Source organism: Elephantulus edwardii, unplaced genomic scaffold (assembly GCF_000299155.1).
Source record: "Elephantulus edwardii isolate Elephantulus edwardi_28Jun2011 unplaced genomic scaffold, EleEdw1.0 scaffold00072, whole genome shotgun sequence".
NCBI lineage: Eukaryota > Metazoa > Chordata > Mammalia > Macroscelidea > Macroscelididae > Elephantulus > Elephantulus edwardii.
In genome coordinates, this window is record NW_006399822.1 from 8,904,274 (window position 1) to 8,924,451 (window position 20,178).

At 43.1% G+C, this 20,178-nt stretch overlaps 1 protein-coding gene across 1 annotated transcript in view; it reads right to left on the bottom strand.

Annotated features, from left to right (window-relative positions):
- Nucleotides 1–20,178, bottom strand: part of VAT1L (vesicle amine transport 1-like) — a 145,579-nt gene that overhangs the window by 98,374 nt on the left and 27,027 nt on the right. Inside the window, exon 3 of the mRNA XM_006888816.1 lies at nucleotides 18,465–18,680. Coding sequence (XP_006888878.1) covers nucleotides 18,465–18,680 — 216 coding nt within the window. The remainder of the gene's footprint in view (nucleotides 1–18,464; nucleotides 18,681–20,178) is intronic.

Below are 20,178 nucleotides of genomic sequence, written 5' to 3' on the forward strand. Positions count from 1 at the left end.
TGGCTTACTCATTCTGAACCAATATCTTTATATTGGTTCAGCTTTTAGCTGCCTCACGGGGTTGTCACGAGTGTTAACTAGACACATGAAGAGCTTCCGCCAGGACTGGACACAAAGTGGAGAGCTTAGGAAATATAAACTGACTTCCCTACTTCTGTCTTTGTCCACTTACTGCACTGTCTAATCCCTAAACACAGAGGGTCCAGCCATCGATGTACAGAGCTGGGCACCAGGAGGCGCCCTTGTAAGGGAGTGATCTGAAGGTTTTCCCCAACTCAGTAGTATGCCGTCTTATCTTTTGCTGAGTGGCCCTCGGGCCTGGTTTAAATTGGGTTTTGTCAAACATTCTTCTAAGTGGTACAGCACTGGTCTGTGCATTGCTGTACAGAGGTAACTCATGGTTGCTGTGATGCTAAACACAGTGACACTGATGTGCCAAATGTGATAATGGTTACGCATGGTGGACAGTGTTTGGTGGAGCTCCCCAATTAAAACAAGCTTGGAAGCAGGAGTGGCATCCACTTCCAAAATGGCTTGCCTCCAGGAACTCTATGAACATAGAGAAACGGCCAAAGTAATACAAGTGTTTGTTCATAGGGTCGCTATGAGTTGTCTATGACTCAACAACACTTAAGAACAACTATGTTGTGGAAGGCACTTCATGAGCTTGTTTTCTCACAGTAACAGGAGCCCAACCTTGGTCTCAATGTTCTTACGTACTGTTGAGTTGGAACCAACCAATAGCTGACCCTCCAGCTATTTCAAGGCAGTAAGTCATACAGGAAGTCATCTTTCTTCCATGGAACAGCTGGTGGATTCAAACTGTATGCCTTTGGGTTGGCAGTAAAACTCCTTAACAGCTACCAGAGCTCCCAACTTTGACTTTAGCATCATTTAATTGTCATCAACAAAAGGCCTTTAAAGGGCCTGCCCTGGGCATGAACTATTCAAACCTTCAAATAACTGTTTTCACTATTGAGATACCAGACAGTCTGGCTCTCTATGCAACTTTAAGAAGAGTAGTCAAGGTTCCAAATGGGTCAGGTTCCCTCATAGCTGGGAGGTGGCCTGGGATGTCTTTGGTTGCAAATACATTTAATTGTCAGCTCTGCAGGGAAATGCATTGTGGTGGTGAAGGTCTCCAGATAGGGGGCACCTGGGGTTATCCGCCTCTGCTCAACTTCATGTACCCTTCTCTTTAAAAGGCAACACAGAAAGGTTCAGTGTGAAACACAGTAAATATGAACTTTATGAACTTTGTATGTAAACCAATTTAAAAGGGGAAAAAAGGCAACACAGATCTCAAAGCTCCTCACTCTATATAGTTTCATGTTAGCTACACAATTTCAAAGTGGCTTTCTTTGTACATGCAGCAAAACGGAATGATTTCTCCCTTGTCAATGCTTAAACAGTGAGCCCACCAGGTCTAATGCTCACCTTGATTCACTTTTTATCCTGAGTTACAACACAGTGCTGGTCAGGTAACCAGAGGTGTTCACAATATCTAGGAAGGAACGAATGGCCATCTGAAAGAAGCCACAGAAGTGTTTGGAACATCATCTCATGTACAAAATGTGCATGGGAACGGCACCTTCTTCAAGGTGGATGCAAGGAGTGAGCGGTAAGGCTCACATCAAGTCTCAGCACCCCGCTTATGGTTAAGGCCTTGGACTCTTCCTCTGTCCCTCACACAAGACCTAGGGATAGTCAGTCACACATGAGGCAGAAAGAAAGAACTGTGAGGAGTCCTGGAGACATCCATCTGGAGGCTGTAAGACCTCAAATGACGCTGAGTCATTTACTTCAGCCTCTCACCTGGGGTAGGAAGCCTGACTCAGCTTCTTCATATGCATTTCCAAAGATGGAGTGCTGACTGCTTCCCCAGTTAGTCTATTCTATTTCCAGGAACTCTAAAATAGGACCTCGTAAGTATGTTGCTCTACACAGGTAAAATATACAAGCTTGAAGACCTGAAGCACTTACTGAAGAAGATCAAAGACTCTAGTTTTCAATATGGATTAAATCTTAACATCAAGAAAACAATCCTCACCACTGGACAAATAGGCAACATCATGGTAGAAGGAGAAAAGATTAAGCTGTCAAAGATTTCCTTGGACCCACGATTAACACCTATGGTAACAGCAGTCCAGAAATCCAAAGGCGTGTTGCATTGGGGAAATCTGCTATCAAGGACCTCTCCAAAGTACTAAAAAGCAAAGATGCCAGTTTAAAGATTAAAGCGTACTTGATGTAAACCATGGTATTTTCAATCGCTTCCTATCTGTGTGAAACAGACCATGAATAAGGATGACAAAAGAAGAATCAATGTCCTTAAGTTGATGGGCTGGAAAAGAATATTGAATATACCACGGACTTCAAAAAGAACAAATCTATCCTGGAGGAAGTGCAACCAGGTTGTTCCTTAGAGGCAAGGATTTGGGACTTCACCTCACATTGTTTTAAGCATGTTGTTACAAGGGAATCAATCTTTGGAAAAAGCTATTCATGCTGGGAAAGGTCAGCAAAAAAGAGAAGATGACCCTCGAAGAGATGGCTCACAACGGTAACTACCTGATGGGCTTTAGCAAAGAGGAGATTGGAGGACGGCACAGAATACGGCAAAGTTCAGATCTGTTGTTCATTAGGTCACAGAGAGTTACAGCGGACTGGATGGCACCCAACAAATATAACAGCAATATGGGTAGGTCCCCCATAAATTATGTTTTTAGGAAGCCTGGTGCACAACAGTAGACGAATATGTATAGTTCCTTTGTTGATCTCCTGACATTTCCACCATCACTCTGACATCCTTCTTTCTTGAAGCCTCTGTTTTCCAGTCTTTATCAAGTTCAATCTCTTCAGTTCTTGTTGTCAGGCAACCATAACAACAATGATCAATAGCCTGCAAGACGATAATCCTCTTAAATAGTGGGCATGATAGGGCAATCATATCTCCACTTGAGCATCGGTGGGTCTGGACAGTACTTTATAGCTCACTTAAAAAAATTATTTTCTTTATTTTGTTGTTAAGAATACACACAGAACACACACAGATTTAACAGTTCTTACATGCATAATTCAGTGACATCGACTGCAATCTTCAAGTAGTGCAAACATTCTCAACCTCCTTTCCTGGGTTCTCTCACATTAACATAAATTCTCTAACCCCTAAATTTCCTAACTGATCTTTCAAGTTGCTGTTTTCAGTTGATCCCATGCAGATAAATCTTCTAAAAGACTACAATACTCAAGGAAGGTACTGTTTACTAATAAAGCAAAACTACTGTTTGGATACATTGTCAGGAGCAACCAATCCTGGGGAAAGGACATCATACTGAAAAGGGCAGAGGACCCATGAACGAAAGGAAGACCTTCACAAGGTGGACTAACAGAGTGACTGCATAAGTGGGCTTGAATGAAGTGGAAATTGTGATGACATCACATGATAGGGCAACGTTCCAATCTATGTCCATAGGGTCACTGCAAGTCACAGTCACCTTGATTGCACCTAACATACATTGTTGGATTTTAGTAAGGTTTCATGAGCTATTTCTGGTTTCAGGTTATCCCATGCAGTGATTCTAGATTCCATAAGAATTTAAAATCTAAGAGAGCTCTGGTGGCCTAGTGGCAAGAAACTGCACTGCAATCCCAGAGGTACACGGTTTGAATCCACCAGATGCTGTGCTGGAGAAGGAGGGGCAATCTCCTCCCATACTAGTCAGATCCGATTTGATGGTTCACACCAATAATAAAATAAATAAAGTTTTTAAAAAAGAATTTAAAATCTTACTCTGTTTGTATCCTTTGGATCAGGATTTGACTATAGAATCTTTGATAAAAATGTTCAGTCACTACACCATCCAGTTCTTCCAGTGTCGTGGCAAAGGAGGCATTTGTTCATGAGGGCAATTAGCCACCTACCTCTTCCATTTCCTGTTCCTAACCTTGCATTTCTTCCTCCACTATTGCTCTGGGCAAAAAGAGACCAATTATTGTGCTTTGGATGCCTGCTTAAAAGCTCTTAGGACCCCAGGAATTACGGAATGGATTAGGAGGTAGAACACAAACACCAAACTCAGCCCACCTCTGCATAACAGAATTTTAGCATACCTGCACAGCTCTGAAGAACTCAAATGAGTCAGAATGACACTGGACAAGCAGGAGGGATGGCTTCACCACTCACAACTACAGCATAAGAAGATATCACAGTAGTAAAGACGCCTACTCTCATCTTACTGTTCCCCTGGTTTTGACATTTGATTTTAGAACAACTTTGTGGTCTGACTGGGCTTGTTCTCTAAGCTTCTAAGATAAGGTTCCTGCACAGTCCAGCAAACAGCTTTGATATAGATTCTCCTGTTTTATTCACAGCAAGTTATATCCCACACCATGCTGCCCATCAAAGCTCTCATGTCCACATTCTGATGGGCAGGCAGAATATATACTCTCCCTCAGATCAGAGGCCAAATGTACATCTTAGTCAACTTATGGTAATGCGACTCGTCAAGATTTGGGGGCAGAACCCAGTTCAAGAGGCACAAGTTACAGAAGCAGGGAAGGAAGAACAGAGGGAAAGGAGATTGGTTTGACTTTTGTCTCCCCAGCCCCACCAACACACCCAGTGCTTTTGACCAATAAATATAAGCGACAGTCAGTGGAAGAGCTCAAGGTAAATCCCTCTCAGTTTCAGAATTTCCTGTCTGTTTTGTTCATGCCCAGAAAGCTCTTGGCATGACAGAAAGCAATTTCCCCAAGCCCAGCACAAACTCTGAGCATCTTACTAAGCTCTCCTGATAGATGTCGTATTTCACAGCAGAAGGATCTATTCAGAGCTCCACTGAGTTGGTGGCACAGTGGTTAAAGGCCTCAGCTGCTAATCAAAAGGTCAGTGGTTCAAGCCATTAGCTGCTTAGTGAAAGAAAAATGGGGCAGACTAGTGCTATAAAGATTAGAGCACTGGAAAACTTATGGAACAGTCAGGCCTATTCTGTCCTACGGTGTTGATATAAGTTGGAAATGGCTTAAGAAAAGTATTTGTTTTGTTTTGCATTATAAAAGCAACACAGATCCATGCCTACTGTGAAAGACAATTTTTGGAAAATATAGAAAGCTATAAAAATGTCAACTACAGTGCCATATATCGAGGTAACCACTCTTCCGGTTTCCACTTGTTTTCTTCCAGCCATTTTCCACAGAATGGAAACACATTGAACATACCATTCTGTCTCCTGCATGGATTTTCCCAAGTTGATATTGTGAGCATACTTTTGGATCATAAATAATTTCCTAGCACTCTCATTTTGAATGGCTGTGGAAGAGTCTATAGCATGGATATACTATGATGCTATTTAGCCGATCATCATTTTACAGAAAGTTATAATATTATCCTATTACATACCATGTACTAGTGAACATCATTGTTTATAGATCTTTGACAGTAAGTTACAGATAGCAGAATCAAAGTCTGTGTAACTAACACTGTGTATTTTATAGGGATCCCTGATGGTGTGGTGTATAATATGTCAGGCTATAACCCAAAATTTGACTGGTTCAAACCCACCAATAATTCTGAGGGAGAAAGATGGGTCATCTCCTCCTGTAAAGATTTATAACCTCAGAAACTTGATGGATGGGCTGCAATCCCGAAGGCATGCGGTTCGAATCCACCACATGCTCCACTGGAGGAGGGGCAATTTCCTCCTGTACCAGTCGGATCCGATTCGACAGTATACACACACACACACACACACACACACAGACACACACACAAATAATCAAAATAAAAAAGAAACTTGATGGAGGGTCACTGTGAGTTGGGATGGGTTCACTGACAGTTGGTTTGAGTTTGGTATGTTTTATAAAGAGTCTTGGTAGGCCACTAACCAAATGGTCAACACACTGAATCCACCAGGCACTCCTTAGAATCTGTAAAAGCATCGTGGCTTTGGAAACCCTATCGGGCAGGTCCACTCTGTCCCATAGGGTCACCATGAGTCAGATAGAAGCTAATTGATAGGAGTGGATTTGGCTCGGGGTGTTTTATGTCTAGCACATCACTGGACAAACTATAGAAGGTCAATATTTAAATACGGAATTATTGAACACGAGGTCAATTCATTTGACTAAATATTTGCTTAGTTCTTAGGAGAGTTGCCAGAAGTTAGAATTTCATCCAATATTTTATCTGGCACCTCTACTAGTATGGTATTATGAGGCCAAAGGTTTTATCAAGGCCTAAAAAAGGAGGTTGGGGAACCCAGGCAGAATTTCTAACTCTGCGGTCCATAAAAACGAATCTGCTAAGGGTCATTTCTGCTTTGAGGAATTCATGTTACTATTTGGAAATCAAACACGGCCACTGACTTAATGACTTACAAGCTATTTTAAGTAATGAAATCCTGTCTACACACAGCTCACATTTTGATGATAACAGACTCATTTATTAATTCCACACACTTAACGTGGATCTTCCTCTGTGTAATTGAGAACCTTATTATCATTCCACAGATGCCAGCTGCCTGGAACAGGTGAGGTTCATCAGTTTAATTTGATCAAACAATTACTGAGCGCCCACTCCGTGACGGAGCCTGGGCTGCATGAGGAAAGCAGAGCTTTGCCTAAGAACAAGCTGACCTGAAGACGTGCGTTAAGCACAGGAAGATGAGTGTCGTCATGCAATGGAATAGGATACAATAGTAAAGAATAATGATGAATCTGTGACACACCTAATAATATAGACGAACCTGGAAGATATGCTGCAGAGTGAAACACACCCAGAGGGTTTTCAGGGGTTAATTTATCAGAATTAGTTCATTAAGCTTTTTCCTTCTGCTGAGACAGACTATGGGTGGATTCGAACCTCAGATCTTTCAGAGTAGGTAAATGTGTGAACTAGTTGAATCACCCAGGGATTAACATATATACACATTGGTCTGTTCATTTCTGTTATTTTTGGCTCTTTTCTCTGACATGTCTCCTGGACTAAGCATCCCTTTACCAGGAAGAATATGAGTCCCAGGGATTAAGCCCAACCTCTTCTTGGCCCTGTGGAGGGGACCCCAGGGCTCGCCATTAAATACTCAGCCAATTTCTCAACATGCCTGGTGAAAACAGGCTTCCTTTCAGTCCCCATTCTTGAGACTTAAAATACTTGCTCTCCTTAGTGCATTCCTGAGTAAACATGCCTGCCTCCTAATCATCCCAGATTGGGGCTTTCAGCTTCCCTCTGCAATTATTCCTGGAAGACTTAACAGTCTTCTCTCAGAGGGTTCAGATCCTTGGAACTTTAAAGCTGCCAGATAAAATGTGTGTTTGATACATTTGGTCACCCCACTGGGCCAGACCTTCTGTTAGGACTCCAAAGATGAGGAGAGGACCTGGGCACCCCTCAAATGCGAAAGCAGCTTGGTGCATGTCCACCCTCCCCTGCTACTTCTACCAGTGGCCATCTGGCTTCTTGGGAGCCGGCATGGCCCCGTGCAAAGCATCCGAAAAGGCACCATGTAGTAAGGTTGCATGGACGCTCCAAAAATAGTAGAGTGGGCAGAAGTGATGAGCAGATGGGCAGCCCTCGACCTGCTGTCTCTCTCCTCCTTCCCGGACTCGTTCTCCTTCAGCTCAGCTCAGCGCTGCGGAGTTGGAATCAACCTATCATTGGGTTTCTGAGGCTGAAAATTTCACAGGAGGAAGAGATTTCCCTTCTTTCCCCCATGGACCCACTGATGTATTCAAACCATTAGAGGCACTGCCTGTGGGTTGGCATTGCAACTCTCTATGAACTAGGATAGCAGAGTCCCATCTTAAAAGAAACCGAAACCCAGTAACTCATTGCCACCGAGTCAGAACCCACGCTTGGCTGACCCTCTAGCAAGACATGGGAGGAGACTGCCCACCTCTCTCCTGAGGAGCAGCGGGTGGACTCAGACCGCCCGAGTTTGGGTTGACAACAATCCAACTGCATCTGAATTCTCCCTTCACCTTCTGCTAACATATGACTTTGGATGCGGACTTTATTTACTAAGTCCTGAAAATTTTTAAATCTCAAAATGTGCTGATAACAGTACAAACATCGCAGACTTATTGGGAACTCAAATAAAGCCAAGCGTTTAGCAGCATATTTATGAAAATCTAAACATGGAAATCAATGTTTTTAAAAAATTATACTTCTAAAAATTCAGTGTAATAAATATTTTGTATATGACATTTTTGTTGTTATTAGTAGCCACTAAACTGATTCTGACTCGAGGTGAACCCACATGTCAGAGTAGGACTGTTTGCTCCATACTATTTTCAAGGCTACGACCTTTGGGAAGCAAATCACGAAGCCTGTCTTCCCAAGAAGCCTCTCCATGGGTTTGAACTGCCAACCTTTCAACTAGTAGTCAAATGCTTAACTATCTAAATGACTCAGAGATGCCTGTAAGTTATAAATATATATTAAGTAAAACCAAAACAAACCAAACACCCAGAACCCTAAAAACATCAAATCTCAAATCTCAGAACCAGTTCATAGCTGACCCTCCAGCAGTTTTCCAGAGACTGTAAAGTGCGTGGACGGAGACGGTGATGGATACAGACCACCTGGCTTTTAGGTTGACAGTGTAACTAACCCTTCACTCGCTAAGTCACCACAGCTCCCTGTATAGTAAGTATATATATAAAGAGCCTTGGTAGTCCCGTGGTTAAGGCGCTAGCCTGTCTTATCAAAAGGTGAGAGGTTCAAGCCTACAAGCTGCTTGAACTTATCTATCACTCTGCAGAAGAAAGAGGCGGCAGCCGGCTTCTATAGTGATTTACGGACTCAGAAATCCTGTGAGGCAGTAATCCTATTATGTCCTACACAGAGTTACTGTGAGTCAAAACTGGCTCAATAGGGAAAGGCATATACATTATATAAATATGTATAAAATGCATACTATAAATATGTATACTTAATTTTATTTAGGGGGCCCTGGTGGCCAAGTGGTAAGAAGCTGCACTGCAATCCCAAAGGCATGCAGTCTGACTCCACCAGCTACCCTGCAAAAGGATGGGCAGTCTCCTCCTGTGCAATTTACAGCCTCTGAAAACCCACTGGAGCGTTAGCTATGAGTAGGTTCTGACTCGATGATACGTAACAAGAATAATTTCATTTACACTTATTTAAATGTTACATATGCATGCATTTATACATACACATACATTTATGTCTGTATTATTGTTGCTATTGATTGCCTTCAAGTTGAGCACGACTCATAGCAACACAGTGAACAAAAGACCTGAAGCCCCTCTACAGCTATCCACATTTATCAAAGTTTATAGAGTTTACTAAGGCAAGCCATTTAGGAAGTGGATGCCACTCTGGCTTCCAGTATATCTGTATATCAAAGACATTTACAGTTCACTCCTTGATATTATCTTGGAATTCATTCTTCCATCAACATATCCAGTTAAAGAACTATGTATAAAACTCAGTGATATTGCGTATGTGAAGACTGGAGGAGCTTTGAGAAGTAAAGGTTATGGGGAGACTCAGGACCCTCACGGTGGAATCCTTGCCTTGCTTTCTCTCCACCTGTCCCCTCAGCCTCGGCCACATTCAAAGCTTGCAACTCCTTTGGCTATGTGCTCTCCTGGGCTCCTTTCTGTGCTATGTTCCTGGTGACTTGGAAAAGTCCGATTTCTCTTTAAGAACTCTGCTACACATCCTCTCCCCCCATGAAAGAGGATCCTTCATTCCCCTGCAGTATTGGGCTTCTTCTCCAGGAGTCTATTCTTGCAGATCCTGCACTCTGCTTTGCTTCCCAGTTGCTGATGGCCTCCTGCAGGGAGCCAGGCGTCCTCTCATGAGGAGGGCTCCATTCCTAGCCATCTGGCCCCAGCAGGCTTTAGCCAAGACAAGGCGAGGCACATGGCAGACACCCAGAGAAACACAGTGCATCCCCACTGGTCCATAGGCCCACTCAGCCTCAGAAAATGCTCTCAGAATTACTCCTTAGAAGACTGAGATTAGCTTGATTTTGAAGGCTCCTAATGGACTCTCCCTTGGAAGACATTACATCTCTGAGAAAAAGTGGAGTCTGGCCTGTCATTAGGTGACACTCCCATTTTGCCAACTCATCCCAGCCCCTTGCAGAGCTCAGGAGAGTCATCTGCAAAAGAAACAGTTTCTAGAAGCTTTTAATCACCGAGGAAGTCCCTCACCTTTTTCTCTTCATCAGACAAGGAACTGCCATGTCTAAAATGCAGAGTGTCCAGGAAATGAGCTGGCACCCCAAGGGAAGAGTCTATCAACTCTGACATACATGGCGGTCACGTACCCTATGAAAGGGACATCACGCTGGGAAAAGTGGAGGTTCAGAGGAAAAGAGGAAGACGCCTAACAAGACAGACTGACATAGTGATTGCAACAATGGTCTTGAGCATGTCAGAAATGGTGAGGATGGTGCAGGGAAAGGTTCAGATCTGTTTTTCATAGAGTCAGTATGAGTGGTAGTCAACCTGATGGCACCTAACACCAACATGTACTCTGACACAGTCTGAATGTGGCCAAGACAGTTCATATTAGAGGGACAAGAATGATTGTTCATGCCCTACTTCCAGAAGACCACCATCAGCGGGCAGGGCAGTGTATCATATGTCTTAGGTCAACTAGGAGAGAACACCAATGGATAATCTCTGCCTATAAATGCCTATCTGAAACATATTGTTATTGCATACTGTGGCATTTCATTGTGTCAAATGGTTTTTAATTTTATTTTTATTGTGATTTGACTGAAATGTATGGTTTGAGTTGAACTGAAAGGAGCAAAATGTGATTTGAGTTTAATTAAAACCTCTAAGCATACTGATTTTTCACTCAACTCTTCATATACATTTTGTTTTATAACATTAATTACAATGTTGTTGTTGTTAAGCACCGTCAAATTGAAAGTGACATATAGTTGACCCTCCAGGGAATTTTCAGAGGCTGTAAATTTCATGGAAGGAGACTGCCACGGGGCAGCTGGTGCGGTTCAACCGCCCACCCCTGGATTCACCTTACTAATGTAATAATACTTTTCCTAAAGCCTCCCTGTAATTCTGACATGCATACAGCTTGTCTAAAGTTTACAAATGGAGTGACAATTGGAGAAAGTGTTTTTGTGTCATCTCAACATTTGCTTCCATTCACAATGTGGTTTTCAATGTTTCTTTCTTAGATGCCATCCAAGTCATCTCCAAGTCACACAGACCCCATGCACAATGAAACTGGACTGCTGAGCGAGCTCCACATTGGATTCACTGACTGAATTTTGGAAGCTGATCACCAGTCCTCCCTGTCTGTAAGTACCCTTACCTGTTTAGCGGCATAACAACATGCAAGCCCCCACTGGTAAGATGGGAGGACGCTGCACATAGGAAGCACTGAGGAGGAGTAGACCTCAGCTCTCCCACACATTGTTGTTGTTCGGTGCCATCAAGTCAGCCATGACTCACAGTGACCATATATGAATGACAAATCTGACCCCCACCCTATCCTGTGCCGTCCTCATCATCTCTGCTCCACCTGAACCCATGGCTGAGGGTCAGCTGGGAGACTCAAACCACCCTCTCCATTAGCAGAACAACATGCCACATACTGTGTCCCCAGGACTCCTTTGATCTCGTGTAGACATAGCTTAAGCCCTGATTCCGTGAACCAACCATATAAACCATCAGGCCCTCTTCTAACCTCTCAAGCTGAAACACTGAATGAGGAATCTGACCTTAGAGAACTCATCTCAGTAAACGCAGCCTGAACTGGCTTTGTATTCCTGGTACCACTGTCCTGCACCTCTCATAGCCATTCACACACACATGCCCAGGTTTGTGATTGTGAATACACTGAGTTGTTGGGTTATAAACACCTGATTTACGGATAACTCCTCTTGCTCTTTAATGTTATGTAAGTTTGTTCTTTGAAATGACTAAAGTAATCCGTATTCCTAACATATTGTTTTTATCACAATCACCTTCATTTGCACATGCAGTTTTTAAAATCACCAGAAAGGCTTTCAGTCTTTTCTTATGCTAACACAAGGTTAAATAAAACTCATATGCACCTGTTCTCACTTAATGATACACTCAGAAACTGTTCTCTTTGTAACCCTGGGGAATCCCTCTATTCTGAAAACACCTGTGGGCTTTCAGGTGTGTCACTGAAGAAATGGATGGGTCTTCAGGGTTATATCAATTCAGCAAAGATGAGTCTGCATGCTTGGAATTCTCAGCAAGTGTCCAAAGGACTGAATGATGAAGCTAACCTATCCTTTGTGCCCGATTATGGTGTACATGTTTGAGGAACGTGACACTAGGAAAGGGGCCTGTGTGACAACCTCACTAATCCATGAGAGCATGGAGCAGGCGGCTGTCAGGAGGCGTACACAGAGCGAGCGGAGACTGCTTTCATCTGTCCTTTTTCTCCAGGTTTCAACAGCCAGCAGCCAGCTGTCTTGATGGCTGCTTTGTGACTCCTGGCTAGAAGTGCCCAAGTGTTATTGTGGAACATTATTAGTGAAATAATAATTTATAATAATAATAATAATAATAATATAATGGTAGTATATTAGCAGTGCACATTTGAGTTTTTAACCTATCATGTGGAGTTCCTGGGCAGTGTAAACAAAAGGTTAAAAGGTTGAATCCACCTTGAAGTGCCTGCAAAGAAAGACCTGGGGATCTACTTAGGAAAACACAGCCACTGAAAACTATATGGGACAGAGTTTTACGCTGACACACACACAGGGTCACCATGCATCAGAATCTGCTTAAGAGTAACTGGTTCTCCCATGATCTGCTAGACAGCAGGCAAAGGGAAAGACAACATTGAACAAGCGGATATGTAGAGAAAAACATTGTGGATATTGTAATTAACACTACAAAAGAAAATGTGTGAATGACTGCTTGTTAAAACTAACAAAACACTTGGTAAACTTTCACTCAAAGCACAATTAAAAGGGGGAAATGGCCATTCTGGAGACCCTGTGGGGCAGTACTGTTGTGTCCTGTAGGATCACTATATGTTGGAATCAACTCAGAGACAATGAATTATGTCATAGATAAAGTTTAGAAATTACTGTAACTCAATAGATTTTCGTTCTTATTATCTACTTGTGCATGGGTATATTTAACCAACCAGTATTCATGAACAAATGCAGCTTCAGAGGCCAGATTCTACCCTTAGCTCTCTCTTGTTGCCTTGAGTTGGGACTGATTCATTGTTGACCCTCTGTTGAGTTTTCAAATTGCATGGGAGGAGATTTCCTATCTTTCTCCCAAGGAGCTGCTGTTGGCTTCTAATGTCCAGAGAGATGTATGTAGCCTTTGAGCGAGCAAGGAAGATCTCTTAGGACTACACCACCAGTGCTCCTTCAAACTTGCAAGTATTTGTGATCAAAGAGCAGTTCATAAACACAATCCTCGTTGACTGTAAAGGCGTTAAAGCAACTAAAATGATAATCAAGGCAGACTTCTGCAGATAGTCCCAGTCTAGAGATGTATGTTTCATAGTTTGTTTTGGGGTGGGAGTGTGTGTGTGTGTGTGTGTGTGTGTGTTTCTAAACAGGGGCATATAATGCTTAAAAGTCTGAGAAGCATCTTGGACATTCAGGATGGCCAGGGCCTCTATTGCAGGCCAGCAGCTGGACTCTGGTTTCCCCCATTCCAGAAGTCTCCAGGCCACAACTTGACCAGCCAATGGAGAGGCAATCACTCCTTCTCCCTTGATAATTCATGAAGGATAGGAGAGAGCCAGCTTGTTGTGTTTAAATTTTTAGCATTCTACTTCCTTACTCTACTATTCCCCTGGGACCCAGAAAATCTTGGGGTACTAAACACACCCTAATGCTGACATAGAAGTTCAGGAAGGTGGAAGGAATAAGGGATAATGCAAGTGTTTCTGAGGCCACTGATGCGGTGTAATATAGAGGATATGAGATTGGGAATTCCTAGCCCTGGAAATTTGATCCATGTTATTAATTAGGTAACCATGGATTGAGGCTCAATGTCAAGACAGAGATTCTCACCACTGGACCAATTGGCAGCATCAGGATGGATGGTGAAGAGATTGAGATTGTACACAGCTTTAGTTTGCTTGGCTCTGTAGTCAACAGTCTTGGCACCAGCAGCCAGGAAATTAAAAGGTGCATTGCCATGGGAAAGTCTGCTGTTAGGGACCTCTCCAAAGTGCTGAAGAGCAATGGTGTCTCTCTGGAGACTAAGGTGCATCTGATACAGGCCATGGTCTTCGCAATCACCTGTTATGCGTCAGAGAGTTGGACAATGACCAAGGAGGATAGAAGGAGAATTGATGCCTTTGAGCTGTGGTGCTGGAGAAGAGTATTGAGAATACCATGGACTGCTAGGAAAACAAACAGATTTGTCCTGGAAAGGGTTAAACCGGGTGGCTCCTTGGAGGCAAGGATTCTGAGGTTCCGTCTAACATACTTTGGACATGTTGTGAGGAGAGACCGGTCCTTGGAGAGGGACATCATGCTTGGGAGGGTGGAGGGACAGCGCAGGAGAGGAAGGCCCTCTATGAGGTGGATTGATTCAGTGACTAGGGTAATTGGGATGGGAGTGTCAGAGACAGTGCGATTGACACAGGACAGAGTGCAGTTTAGGGCTGTTGGACATAGGGTCGCTATGAGTCGCAAGCGACTCGACAGCACATAACAACAACAACAACAACAGGAAACTAGTAGCATCTTACATTATGTGCTGGGTTGCTAACCCCAAGTCTGTAGTGGCTCCAGAGGAGAAAAATGAGATAGGATTTACTGTCTCAGAAACCCAGAGGAGGGCTGCCGGAGTCAGAGATGGCTCTACGACAATGGAACAACTATGGCAATGGCTCAACTTGGGAAATGACAGTAAGTATTTCACTGGGTGCCTATCATGAGTCAGTGCACTGGAGAGGGACATCATGCTTGGGGAGATGGAGGGAGGCCTAAGGAGAGGAGGACCCTCTGCTGCATTGTCAGTTACCGTGGCAACGGGCGGGGGCGTGTCAGAGCCTGTGAGGATGGCACAGGACAGGACAGGGTTCAGATGATTGATCACAGGGTCGCTAGGCATCATGCTCAACTTAAAGACACCTAATAACCATTAGGAATCGCCTCTCCTTTGGACATGTCATCAAGAGGGGCTGAACCCCTCAAGAAGAACATCAAGCTTGGAAAAGTAGAGTCAGTGAAAGAGAGGAAGTTGGACACAGAATAAGGAGACTCTGGAGGAACTGGATTGACATAGTGAACTGTGTGTCAGGAACAGTGAGACTGGCTCAGGATAGGGCCAGGTTCAGAGCCACTGTTCATAAGATCGCTGTGAGCTGTCACTGACATGTCATGTAAGGAGAACCACAACAACAGACGACCAAAATAACAACAAAATCTGTCTTGGAGGAAGTGTTCTTTGGAACTGGGAATGGAGAGACTTTATTTCATAAACTTTGGGCATGCTATCAGAAGGATTTAGCTAATAATCCCTGGAGAAGGACATCATGCTTGGAAAAGTAGAGGAGCAGCAAAAGACAAGACCTGTAACAAGGCCGACTGATGCAGTGACCGTCCCAGTGGGAGGCGCACAGCACAGAATGTGAGGACTGGTGTACTATCAGGCCGGCTTTCCTCCTGGGATGCCAACAACACGAAGAAGCCCAGTCACAGCCATGGTTCACCGTGGAGCCTGTATCATGCTCATCACCTCATTTCCCTGTCCTTTTTATCCTTTCTCACTTGTTCCTTCACCTATTATTACATTTCCCCTCCCCCTTTTTGGTTATACTGCATGCATTTCTAATTTCAGCATAAAAACAGGCAAGGCCTCCTGATTTTTCCATGTCTTTAGTGAGATACAAACCCTGAATACATTTTTCTTTGTTCTGGAAACAAACTCAAGGAAAGTCTCTCTCAGGGAGGAGTGATAGGGAATGGCAAAGGATACACTGACAAAGAAGATTAATCAGAACTGGCTTTGACAAGCACTGTGGCATTTGGACAAGAACAAACTGGGAGGAGGGTAGAGAGAATAGTGCAACAATGAATGAGTGGAAGCCCAAAATCTCTGTAAATGTTTATGAAAATTAATAAAATATAATTATAATTTAAAAAAAACTGGAGGAAAATTACAAATACAGGAACAGAAATATCATCAAGGCCCATATTTAACCAGTAGCTCTGGGCAAGACTGAGTCTAGCACCATTATGAAGACTGGAGCAAACACTGATGTTAAAAAAAACACAACAACAACCCAAGTTTCTCTGCTTTGTATTCTGAACACACCAAGATCATAAATGCCAGAATTCTAAATGGCTTGCTTGCTGTTAGCAGATTCACTGGAAGTGAAATCCATTTTTTTCTTCCTAAGGGATGCTGAGCTTTTATTATATTTTCACTCACGGTCAAAAGACATCAGCAAATTTACTAAAGTGATTAAAGATCCTCCTCTCACGGCTTTCCTAGCATTTCCCATCTTTGCCTTCACTCTTTTGTAAGTGAGCTTGTCTTCTCAGCAAGGAAAAGTGGGAATGCATTTTAATGCTATAATTTCAGAAATGAGATTTTTTTTAAAAACCCAAAAACTGAACCTAACTCAAAAAGCCTCAGTGGTAACAAAATCACTAATGAAAATAACTTTGTGTATCTAAGAGCCTTTCAAATCCTACTAGACGGTGTGTCAAAACCCCCTCTCTGCTAATCTTCATATTCAGAGAGTCCAGAATATAGTACATGGTCAATAAATCCCTGTTGAGTTAATGAATAACCAATTAATGAACAATTAACAGGTTAATTGTTCATGAATAATTAATCAGTTCAATTCATAGCAACCTCAAGTGTCAGATCAGAACGACAATCTAAATGGTGTCAGGTGAAATTTTGGAAGTAGATTGCCAGGGCTTTATTCTGAGGCACTGACTTTGAGCTGCCAACCTTCCAGTTTGGAGTCCAATGCTTATTCATTTATGCCACTCAGCAACTCCTAATGAACAATATATCCCACTACCTGAGAGCCCAGCATTCCACTCAAACCTCAGCAGAGCATGACTAGACTGTCCATGTGGTAGGGATGCGATACACGCAGAAAGACTAGCCATGAAAGCCATCAAACCGATGGAAACAATTTTCCCCTTCCTGAATTCAGAAGCAGCAACTTTTACAGCCACTGTTTTCCTCCCTGGTAATGACTCACCTGTCAGATGGCAGCCCCCAAGCACAACCGCTCTCCTGGGCACACTCAGGCTTGTAACTGTAGAAATACAATCGCTAACCACCTATCTCCCACTCAAGAAATTACATCAGAACGCACATGAATACAGGTGTCATTAACACAGGAACGTTCTTGCATTCTCTTTAATTTGCTGAGGAAAGAAATCATCCATCATTTGGTGCTGCAGACATTGTTGGCAGAAGAGGACTTGTGAGCATCTCAGAATGACTGGTCCTGAACGAGTGTCCTGCAGGCACTACTCCGTGGTGTGGGAACAGAGCATGGTCAGTGTGCCCTGCTATGCCAACCGGCTCTGCTGCCCCTAGAGATGTGGGTCATGAGGCTCCATGACCAGGGGCTAATGCTCTCAGGGTATTTATAGTTCCCAAATCTGTGTAACTCCCTCTACCTCCAACCTCTACTCGCCCTACATTGTTATTGTTAGGTGTCATTGAGTTAACTCATAAAGACCCAGTGAACAATGGAACAAAACCAAGCCCCATTCTCTGCATGCTCATAATATCTGCCAAACTCAAGTGCATCATTGCCCTACTACATACATCTTTGAATGTATTTGTTGAGGATAAATTATACGTGTAGAAATATAATCTGTCAAAACTATGTACACTGATCAAGGGAGATGAAAGGTGGCTTTCAAAGAATGGTGGGAGTCTGTATGTAATTATTCTGCCTTAACTAAATATACTGACAGTGCCCACCCCCCTTGCCACCACTTTAATAATATCCAGAGTATCACGGAGGGAAATTGGTTGGATCCTCAACCAACTCTCTTGGTTTTTGTTCATTAATTCAACACGTATTATTGAACATATACCATGTCCTAAGCTCTATCTAGAATCTCCATCTATAGATTAATAAAAGAAGATTCCAGTACACCTAGATGGAGAACACTGCTCAAGAAAAATCACATCTGTAAATAAAGAGTATAACAAATAAAAAATAAAACGAAAAAAAAATATTTTTTTAAAAAAGAAAAATCACATCTGAGACCCAGCAAGTCCTCACATACAATCTTGGAGATCTTCCCCAAACTCTGGAGAAATTAGCTCTAAAGCTCACTGACCCCAACTCAGTCACCTCTGTGTGCTCCACCAGAGGTATACACTCTACAGGATCACAGGAAGATCACACGCACTGGAAACTCACAAATCACACTGTCAGCTGGTGTCGCTGCACACCCAACAGTTCTCCATCTTCACAACCACAGAGCAGGAGTTAGAAGCAGCCAACTCACCACGCCACCACCAGCGGAGTGCACGAGCACAGACATGCCTTCCTGCAGGTTGGCCACTTCAAAGAGCATCATGTAAGCCGTGACGAAGTTCATGGGGAACGCAGCGGCCTCCGGGAAGCTCATGTCATCAGGGATCTTGTAGACAAACTCCACCGGCGTGCAGACCACCTCTGCCCAGGCATTGTAATTCACAAAGGCCATGACACGGTCGCCAATCTGGGAATGGAGAAGCACAGGGTTAGTGAAGAATTCCAGCTCAGAAGAGAAGATTTCAGAGGGATTAAAACCCCAGGAGCTGTCATGACACAAGGAGTTCTGCTAGCATAGTGGATTCAGTGTTGGGTTGCTGACCAAAAGGCCTATGGTTCAAATCCATCAGGTGTTCCAAGACAGGAAGATGAGGCAATGTGCTTTTGAAAGATGTACGCCCTTGGAAACCCTCCAAGCATTTCTATCCTGTCCTGAGCACTGCCATGTGTCAGAATCAATTTGACAACAGTGGGTTTGGTCCATGTTACAAAACATCATTTTTCCTAATTCAGCTGCTGCTCATCCAAATTCCAAAGCATATGACAGTTGTTAAAAATATTACATGGTGAAATAAATGACACATTTTATACATTTTTGGCAGTAAAAAATAATCAAATGGAAATTTCACAAGTTTTACAGTTGATTTCATCAATCATTGACAGCTCTCTGTTTCCTGCTCATCCATCTTCTCCCTGACTCATTCCTCCAGGGAGGCGGGTTGAGGGTCTGGTCCCTGTCAGAAATTCTGGACTTGCTTAAAAAGGGAGCTAGAGAGCTGCACATATCAATACCTCTGATTAAGAGCTAAAAATAGTGCACGGACTTCCTCCACTCTTTCAAAATTGCCTTTTAACTGAGCATTCTTTCTTAAGGGTTTCTCAAGAATCTTAGTCTCCACAGCTTAGGATGAGGGACTTGTACTCCTGTGGGAGAAGTATTTCTTGTTCTTAAGAGATTTTTCTACATGCCTTATTTAATCACAAGAGAAAAATTACCATACACTAATAATGTTATAGGAAGAAGCCTGATGATGTAATCACAAATATAAGACAATGAAACAGTACGGAGCGCCAGGGTCTGATCCACAACTATTTGAGGGACACACTTTCTAGGGATAAAGCACAACCATTATAGGAGCAGTATGACTGTTAGTTGACAGGACAGCCAGTATAGGGAGACCACAACTGTTAGAGGGACAGGACAGCCACTATAGGTACAACACACCCGTTAGAGGGATGGCCCAAGTTCAGGCAGCATTTCATTCCAGTGTATATGGAATAGCCATGACTGAGGGGCAGCAAAACTGTACCAGACTCTGAAATCTTCACTGGCCATTTTATTTCATGGCTATCATAGCTTTATGGGATAGGTCTTGCCCGCATAACACAGATAAAGAAACTGAGGTAAGAAAAGTGTAAATCTCTTGTCAAAGGACAAAGCATTCCATGAGTAGCAAATCAGGACTCAGCGTAAGGCCTGCTCTTCTACAACCTCATAGTGATCCCTGTCGTATTTGACTACTGAGATCTAATTCATGTGTTAAACATTTTCATCGAAATTCCACACAAGGATTACTCTTCGTGATAGAGCATCTAGAAGAGAATTATTTTAGTAAGGAACATTAAGTCTTAAGCCAAAATCATGAGCCGTGATGTTGACATTCCAAGTCCTGATCCCAAGGTCT